Here is a 9,962-nt window from a genome sequence, read left to right as displayed (position 1 = left end):
TGGTTGATTGGTTGATTAAAACATATAATACTGAATCTCAAAAGAAGTTGATATACAACGATATATTGTTCCATTAGTAATCATTTTGTTTGCTGTATTAACCATAGTCTTTAAGGCTATTCCAATCACTGATACCTTCTATTTGCTCTTCCCTTTAATTAACAACCTATTTCCAAAGTGCTCTATCAAAATATCAAATTCGGGCAAAACTGACAGAGATATTCGGGCAAAATATGCTAACCTTAGACCTTTTTACCATGTATTTTCACCATTTTACCCTCAACATTAGTTATATCCCATGTAAAAATGCGTAGTGATTTGTTTGCAACACTATATAGCTGTTTGACAGTAATGCTAATATGAATAAACGTTGTTATCCAGATCCGGGCTTTTTTGTTTAATTCGGGCAAAAGCCAGCCTGCCCCCCAACCCCCACCCCCAAACAAAACTGGGAGCCCGTACGCCTATGCCTATTTCCTCTATTGAATCAAAGCATATTTCAACCCGCCGAATGTATGTATGAAAACCTTGATTCTCAAAATAATAACAATATATTGTCTTGCAGGCCATTGTTATACCTGGGTCAGAAAATATTTGCTCGGTTTGGAGCTTGTGAGTTTTTAGGCATACCCGAGACGGTACTGACGAACTGGCTCCAGCTGATCGAGGCGACGTACCACGCGACCAACACCTACCACAACTCTACCCACGCTGCCGACGTCCTCCACGCCACGGCATACTTCCTGCAGCGAGATCGCTCCAAGGTGCGGTAAACACACTCACTCACACCAGCAGAATGCCATAAGAAATTATTTATTAGGTAATACTAAACCAAATTATTTCCAGCTGGGTCAAAGTTCGAGTTGTCCAGACCTTTTGATAGAGAAGTGAACACCACAAGTCCTGTAATTGGTGATAAATGTGAGTGTGTTGGTTGTAAAAAAAAATAGTTTCATCTGGGTAAAAAGTGTATGGAATTCTATTTCATCTAGTACCACTGTGTCAAGTAGCCTTGTGCTTGAAACATGTATGGGATACGTGTAAAAAAAAGTACTCGAATTTTGTGCGGACCTAGGGTAGTCATAGATGCTACCCGTTATCTCAGAAATGAGCAGCTTGACCCCCAATTGTTTCTGATTTGCTTTAAGGGTGAGGGGTGGTAGTATTTATATCTGTGGCGTCTATGTCGATTGATACGCTACAGGTAGGAGTTTTAGCCACATATGTTACTATTGTCGTCTGTGGGATTTGATTTGGTAGTATACACCGTATTAGTCCCCTGTCGGTCCAACCGGAGGGGACTATATGTTTCATCGCCGTCCTTACGAGATCGCTTCTTGGTGGGTTAAAGGGACTCGCTCACACTAGCAGACAGTGTCGTAGGGAATAGGGGTGGGTGTGTGTGTGGGGGGGGGGGGGCATGCCCCCCCCCCAATCAAACCTTTTTTTTAAAAACTATTTTCATTTCAGTCGTATTCATATGCATAGCTGGCGAGTAGTGGGCATTCCTATTCCCCATGCATAGGTTTTATCCCCAAACTGAGTTTTATAACAGCAACAGTACACCCGTTGATTGAACTATTTTCATTTATTTTAACTTATTTTCGTGCTTATATCCAATTAAGGTTCAAGCATGCTGTCCTGGGCACACACCTCAGCTATCTGGGCTGTCTGTCCAGGACAGAGGGTTAGTGATTAGTGAGAAAGAAGAGGGTGTAGTGGTCCTACCCACTGAGTTGTTAAAATTCGCTCTGGATGGGAGCCGGTACCAGGCTCCGAACCCAGTACCTACCAGCGTTATGTCCCATGGCTTAACCACGACACCACCGACGCCGGTTTTAAATTGTATTAAATTTTATAAAATAATACATATATACATTCATACACACATACATAATATGAGTTAACCCCCCATATTGGTTGCCCCCCCCCCCCCCCCCCCCCCCAATATGACATATTAGCTAAGTATGGAAAGGTGAAATTATTTGTTTTGATATACAGCTTAGTTGTTTTGAATCTCTTATGTATAGATCGAGTTTGAAACTGGCTTGGTATCTTCAGTAGTGAATGTCTAGTGTCTAACTCTGGTGGGCAAATCAGCGGGTAGGTGATCCCTTATCCTGCCGTTGTTGACAATTGCCATTAGTAGCAGGTAATGAAATTAAATCTTCTATTCAGACTGTTTTGTTTTGATTATTATCTGAAATAATTCCATCTTGTAATAATATTCGGTTTATTATTCAGCAAATATTTGACCAGATGGACGAAGTGGCTAGCCTGATAGCAGCAACCGTTCACGACGTCGATCACCCCGGCCGCACCAACGCATTCCTGGTCAATGCTAGCAATGATCTCGCAGTGCTCTACAATGATTTGTAAGATCTCCTCTTGAATCAAATCAATGTCTGTCTGTTTGTTTGTGTTTGTCTCTGTCTGCATACCTGCCCGTCTGCCTATCTGCCTGCTTGTCAGTATATCTGCATGCCTGGTTGCCTGTTTGCCTGCCTGCCTGCCTGCCTGCCTGCCTGCCTGCCTGCTTGCCTTCCTTCCTTTCGTCCTGCCTGTCTGTCTGCCTGCCTGCTTTTGCCTGCTTGCCTGCTTGACTGCCTGCCTGCCTGTCTGTTAATGTGAATTTATTAATCAACTAGCTGCAATACGTAATAAAAGGTTTCAGGGCCGTAGCTAGGATTTTTTGTTCGGGGGGAGGGGGGGGGGGGGGGCAACTGAGTAGTTAATAGTCTAAAACTCCTTAAACGGTTAAGAGAATTTTCTTAAGTATTTATAATGCTTCTGCCACTGTTCCACACTCTTATGGTATTACACGCCAATATCACGCATGTGGTAAGTCAATTTCAACACATCTAATTGGTTGTTCCAGAGTGAAAACCCGGACGGCGGAGTCAAACTAACCATTGAAATGAACATTTAATGAAATTGATTCCTGTGACATGTGTTAATAGTGCATGCGTATCGTAAATATGTTGTAATTGAAACAGATGTTTAAATGTCTTTTAAACCTGGACTTTTTAGGATATGTAAAACAATTGAATGCTAATGTGTCAGAAACCATTATCTTACAACTCGTTGCATAAAAAAGTATTTCATCTCGCTTTCGCTCGTTAGATACGTTTTGAAACACCTATATGTGTTATGAATGCCATCTAATGGCCACACATGTGGTATCCTCTATATATACTATAATGATAAAGTGTTTTTCTTTAACAGCTATTTAAAATGTATTATTATTATCATTTCTGTTAATATAGACTATCATGGACATAGATTTATTTAACGACACTACTAGAGCACATTGATTTTTTTATCTTATCATCGGCTATTGGACGTCAAACATATGGTCCTTCTGACACTGTTTTTTAGAGGAAACCCGCTGTTACCACATAGGCTACTCTTTTACGACAGGCAGCAAGATATAATTTATTTGCGCTTCCCACAGGCAGGATAACACAAACGATGGCCTTTCTTGAACCAGTTATGGATCACTGGTCTGTGCAAGTGGTTTACACCTACCCATTGAGCCTTGCGGAGCACTCTCAGGGTTTGGAGTCGGTATCTGGATTAAAATTCCCATGCCTCGACTGGGATCCGAACCCAGCACCTACCAGCCTGTAGACCGATGGCCTAATCATGACGCCACCGAGGCCGGTTAATGTGGTATGTGTTATCGTGTCTATGGGATGGTGCATATAAAAGATCCCTTTGCTGCTAATGAAAACAAAAATGTAGCCTCGCTAAAAACATTAAAGAGCACATTTATTTATTTATTTATTTATTAATCAACGGTTATTGAATGTCAAACATTTGGTAATTTTATATGCACCACCACACAGACAGGATAGCACATACCACGGCCTTTTATATACCAGTCGTGGTGCACTGGCTGAAACGAAGTTTCCTCTCTAAGATGTTTTGTCAATATGTCATATGTCAAAATTACCAACGGTTTTACATCCAATAACCGATGATTAATAAATCAATGTGCTCTAGTGGCGTTGTTAAACAAAACAAACGTTAACTGTTTAAAAATATTAGTAGTTGTCAAATGGGACGTAACTCTACTTTTTTATTTTCAGAGCGGTGTTGGAGAGTCACCATGTGGCCCTGGCGTTCAGGTTAACAGAGAAAGACGACTCTGTGAATATATTCAAATGTCTGTCCAGGTCAGTTGGTAACCAGTACTAAATGAATATATTCAAATGTCTGTCCAGGTCAGTTGGTAACCAGTACTAAGTGAATATATTCAAATGTCTGTCCAAGTCAGTTGGTAACCAGTACTCTGTGAATATATTCAAATGTCTGTCCAGGTCAGTTGGTAACCAGTACTCTGTGAATATATTCAAGTGTCTGCCCAGGCCAGCGAGTTATTTATTACTAATTATTCATGTTTTAAAGACGTCCAATGAAATTATTACAAGGAACACGAAGTTAAGTTCCATGATCTGTGACGTCATGTCAAGGTGTGGAGAGACGTAATTTCCCATGTGTCATATCGCTTTGATTGTAGTTGAATATATAATAATAATAATAATAATAATAATAATAATAATAACTTAATGAGGGTGACAGGTTTGGCACAAGCTAATTATCCACCTGGCCCTCAGAAATATCTACCATACCATGGTAGTAAATAATTACATCTGTCATTACCAAAGAAGGGGGCTGCCTCTGACATTGTGTGTGTTACCTTACAGAGAAAACTATCGCACCATGCGTCAGTTCGTCATCGATATGGTGTTAGCAACAGAAATGAAGCAACACTTTGAACATCTGTCCAAGTTCGTGAACAGCATCAACAAGAATTGTCTGAGATACGACGATGACGTGTCTGTTGTAAGTAAATTCGGCACCGCTACTATACCATTCCAACTTTCATTAAAAGTGTTTTGTTTCAACGATGACGTGTCTCTTGTGAGTAAATTCGGCACCGCTACTATACCGTTGCAACTTTCATTAATTTAAAAGTATTTTGTTTCAACGATGACGTGTCTGTGAAAAAACATAGAAAAATAAACATTTCAAAGAGTGTTTATCTGTAAATTTTTCCACAAAAAACAGGGCAGTGTGAATTCATATACTTGTTTTGTTGATGAAAAGTCACCTGTTCATTGTGTATGTTCCGAATCGTTTCTCTTCCAGAGTAGCCGCAGTTCCCGCGAGAGTACGTCCGTTCTGACCCAGTTGTCTACCCCTGAGAACCGCCTGCTTATCAAGCGAATGGTGATCAAGTGTGCCGACGTGTCCAACCCTGTCCGTCCTCTTAGCTTGTGTATTGAGTGGGCCAAGAGAATAGCCGAGGAATACTGCCAACAGGTAGGTGTCGGCCTGTCCGTGTGGCTGTTGCCTGTCCGTGTGGCTGTAGCCTGTCCGTGTGGCTGTTGCCTGTCCGTGTGGCTGTTGCCTGTCCGTGTGGCTGTAGCCTGTCCGTGTGGCTGTTGCCTGTCCGTGTGGCTGTTGCCTGTCCGTGTGGCTGTTGCCTGTCCGTGTGGCTGTAGCCTGTCCGTGTGGCTGTTGCCTGTCCGTGTGGCTGTTGCCTGTCCGTGTGGCTGTAGCCTGTCCGTGTGGCTGGACTGTCCGTGTGGCTGTAGCCTGTCCGTGTGGCTGTTGCCTGTCCGTGTGGCTGTTGCCTGTTCGTGTGGCTGCTGTCCTGTCCGTGTGGTTGTTGCCTGTCCATGTGGCTGTCCTGTCCGTGTGGCTGTTGCCTGTCCGTGTAGCTGCTGTCCTGTCTGTGTGGCTGTCTTGTCCGTGTGGCTGTTGCCTGTCCGTGTGACTGTCCTGTTGGTGTGGCTGTTCTGTTGGTGTGGCTGTCCTGTCCGTGTGGCTGTTGCCGGTCCCTGTCCTGTCCGTGTGGCTGTTGCCTGTCCCTGTCCTGTCCTGTCCATGTGGCTGTCCTGTCCGTGTGGCCGTTGCCTGGCAGATATGTGTGTGTGTGTGTGTGTGTGTGTGTGTTTTTGTCTATTGTCACTTATATGTATTATGTGTCTATATTGAGTGAGCAGACCCCGGCCTCCAGTATCATTTGTCCTTGGACCTTGTGAACAGCAGGGAAGTATTGCAAAAAACAAATATGATCGTATATCTACCCGCCTCACAATTACAATTATGTAATTTTCTCATTTTCTAGCAGACAATAATTATACAGCAGCTTTAAACACGACGGGCCATATTTACAGCCTGTTTTTGTCTCAATACTTAAACCCATTGGGCTATTTCTCGTTCCAGCCAGTGCACCACGACTAGTGTAACAAAGGCCGTGGTATGTACTATCTTGTCTGTGGGATGGTGCATATAAAAAAAACTTGTTGCTAATCAAACAGAGTATCCCATGAAGTGGGGACAGCGGGTTTCCTCTCTCTCTCTCTCTCTCTCTGTCTGTCTGTCTGTCTCTCTCTCTCTCTCTGTCTGTCTGTCTGTCTGTCTTTGTCTCTCTCTCTCTGTCTGTCTCTGTGTGTGTGTGTGTGTGTCTCTCTCTCTCTCTCTCTCTCTCTCTCTCTCTCTCTCTCTCTCTCTCTCTCTCTCTCTCTCTCTATATATATATATATATATATATATATATATATATATATCTGTGTGGTCCTTAACCACATGTCTGACTCCATATAACCGTAAATAAAATGTGTTGATGTGCGTCGTTAACTAAAACATTTCCTTCCTTCCAATGCTTAAACACCTGCATTTAAACAAATACGCTTCGTAATTTCGGCTCAGAATGATAATGAATCAGAGCAATATTATTCCCTAATGTAATATCATGTGTAGCCCGGAAAGACACTGTTCTGTGTGTTTTCAGACTGACGAGGAGAAAGCCCGGGGTCTTCCCGTCGTGATGCCCGTGTTTGATCGCAAAACGTGCAGTATTCCCAAATCTCAAATCAGCTTCATCGACGTCTTCATCAGCGACATGTTTGATGCCTGGGACTGTGAGTACATCCACCACATTGTAGTCACGACATTCACAGTACACTTCTGTATTCAGACACGGCGGATCAGGGTTTGGCTAAATAAAAATATATTATTGGTAGTAAATCTTAAGGCGAAGATAAATTTTATTTGTAGAATGCATGAAATTGCATTTTTTCAAAATTTTATTGGTAGTAAATCTTAAGGCAAAGATAAATTTTACTTGTAGAATGCAGGAAATTGCATTTTTTTCAAAATTGTAATGGGGAACTTACCACCGCACCTCTAGAAATTTGTTGCTTTGCACCTTCAATCTCAGTCATACCCCCCCCCCCCCCACCACCACCACCACCAATGTCTACTTGCTTCCGCCGTGCCAGGTATTTGCTGGATATCTCTTGCCAACATTTGCAGAAAGACTTTTTTTTACAAGAAAGGAGTGAATTTAGGATGGTGCATATTAATAAATGTTTTGCACACCTCTAAGAATTGAAAATGGTTTACACATAAGTGACAGAACATTCAAGTAAGTTATTTAATTTGCGTAACACATTGCGACAATATATTGGAAAATATTGACAATTCTTTTGGAATAGGACATTTCACTATTTCATTTATTTATTTACACCTTTCATCTTTGGCAGTTTTTTGTGATGTTCCTGAACTGATGAAGCATCTACAAATTAACTACCAGTACTGGAAGGAAGAGGAGGTGTTGTCCACGAAGACAAAGGTCGCCCAGAGTAGTATAGACTCCGAGTCTGGTGCTCCTGCCACAAACGACAAAGTTCAACAAAACAGTATCGAGATGGAGACCGACGCTGACAATACATGATGATGTCAGATACTGACTGTGATGAAGTCACACGTTGACAATGAGATGACGTCCTGTAGGAGATAACCTATAACAAATAGTGTGGATGTCACAATAGACAACTTATAGCATCGTAAACATCACATCAGATAACCTACAACAATGTGAATATCACAATAGACAACCTATAATATTGTGAACATCACAATAGACAACATATAATATTGTGAACATCACAATAGACAACCTATAATATTGTGAACGTCACAATAGACAACTTATAACAATGTGAATATCACAATATACAACCTATAACAAACACGGAACATCACAACATGCATCACATATAACAAACACTGTGAACATCTCAACAGACAACCTATAGCAAGCAATGAACATCATAACAGATAACCTACAGCAAACACTGTGAACCTCACAACACACCCAATATATAACACTGTGAACATGACATTATGCAACATATAACAAACTGTGAACATCACAATATATAACCTACAACAACCTGCAAACATCACAACGGACATAACATAACAAACATTATGTACAATAGTCGTAACCTGTAGCAAAACATATAACATTACAATATATATACAACTTATAATAACCAAAGTAGTACGCATAGCCTATAACAAATACCGTCAGCAACTATAAATCGACTATAACATGCTTAATGTCATAATAGATATAAACAAATAGTATAACTGAAGTATGACATCATCAATTATGACGTGTTAATGAACATTACAGTAGAGATGGAACTATTACCGTCTCACATTTTATGAATATAAAAATAAATACAATAGGAAAGATATTAACACCACAATACACTAGAGATAAGCAGACACTGAACACAACAACATTCATAACCTATGTCATGAATTGTACATTATAATCCACCAGCTGCATATCGCGGTGATTCTGTCACCTGGACTTGACTTGCACAAAGAATGCAAGTCGCACAAGGAATGAAGATATTTACTATTGCCATCACATATCAGTTTTATGGTATTTTTACTAGATATTAAGTAGCACACTATGTGGACTAGTTCTGATATTGGACCTGTGCTATATGTTGAGTAACACACTGATAATGTTGTGATAGCTTACATGTTGGCCCACGTTGGGGCGTTTGTTCTATATTCGTGTCCTTTGTTTTCTGCAGTGGCAGACGTTACAATGTGTGTGGTTGTTACTCGGCGTGTGTGCGTACAGTGATATTTAATTTATTTATTACATCGTGGAGACGACGTCAAAATTAGTGATTTTGAGCAGTTCTTTATTGTATCTGTGGTTTCTTTCGCTACCGATGTCAGTAGACAGACGTGAATAATCAGTGACAAACGGATGGGACTAATGATAGGCTCAACCTACTAATTGTCACGACAGAGTTGGCCAACTCGCCGACCTCTCGACTTCTACCAGTCCAGTTACCAATCCGAGCACTCTTAAAACTCGATTCTCGTCGTATACAACTCCAACGACCGATTATTTGTTTATCTGAATGTAGCCATCGTAAGTCAGGAGTTTAGGAAATTACAAGGCAACCATCGACTTGGCCAACTCCGTTGTGACAGTTGAAAGTCTGAGCATAGCATTCTAATGTGTAGCATAACCTGTGTACTGAACTGACTTTTGTATGCAAATGGCTGGAGCGTAGAAAGAACCGGTGTACTGAAATGGCTGGTATATGGAAATTACTGAAATTAACAAAGGACTAGTTTGTGTGTATATGATTGGTGTATGAAAATGTATATAAGGAGTTGGTGTTGTGGAAATGGCTAGGTTTAGGAACAGTAATATGTGGGAAGTGCTGATGTTTGGAAAGTAGTGCTTACGAACCTAAAATAGTATAATAATCCACTAGTACTTGTTATGAAAGAACTGATATTTAGGACAAAAAAACCACCCTCAAAACAACATAAATGTTATTTTTATTTTTAGAAATGCCCGCTCTAAAATGCGACTAAAATAAATTTAATTAAAGTAAATTTAAATTTTATATTTAAAATAATAATAATAATCTGCGCATCTTAATTTAATAATTATTAGTTCCCTACCCCCATTCCTAAAAATAATGAGTCAAAATTGTCCCGTAGTATTACTGTCCCGAGCCGCGCCACTGGCTATCCAGAGACAGGGCCCGGGACAGTCATGCCTGAAACCATAGAGGTATATAGGCATGTTAAAGGTACTCTCTCTCTCTCTCTCTCTC

At 40.8% G+C, this 9,962-nt stretch overlaps 1 protein-coding gene across 3 annotated transcripts in view; it reads left to right on the top strand.

Annotated features, from left to right (window-relative positions):
• Positions 1-9,008, top strand: part of LOC121383527 (high affinity cAMP-specific and IBMX-insensitive 3',5'-cyclic phosphodiesterase 8B-like) — a 143,522-nt gene extending 134,514 nt beyond the window's left edge. For all 3 annotated transcript variants that reach the window (XM_041513606.1, XM_041513616.1, XM_041513623.1), the window contains exons 14-20: positions 566-764; positions 2,245-2,375; positions 4,092-4,178; positions 4,710-4,848; positions 5,155-5,328; positions 6,806-6,935; positions 7,560-9,008. In XM_041513606.1, coding sequence (XP_041369540.1) covers positions 566-764; positions 2,245-2,375; positions 4,092-4,178; positions 4,710-4,848; positions 5,155-5,328; positions 6,806-6,935; positions 7,560-7,750 — 1,051 coding nt within the window. In that variant the 3' untranslated portion in view covers positions 7,751-9,008. The remainder of the gene's footprint in view (positions 1-565; positions 765-2,244; positions 2,376-4,091; positions 4,179-4,709; positions 4,849-5,154; positions 5,329-6,805; positions 6,936-7,559) is intronic.
• Positions 9,009-9,962: the final 954 nt, after the last annotated feature.

This window comes from Gigantopelta aegis, chromosome 2, assembly GCF_016097555.1.
Source record: "Gigantopelta aegis isolate Gae_Host chromosome 2, Gae_host_genome, whole genome shotgun sequence".
NCBI lineage: Eukaryota > Metazoa > Mollusca > Gastropoda > Neomphalida > Peltospiridae > Gigantopelta > Gigantopelta aegis.
The sequence above is the reverse complement of the archived record's forward strand: the minus strand, read 5'-3'. Positions and strand labels throughout refer to the sequence as shown.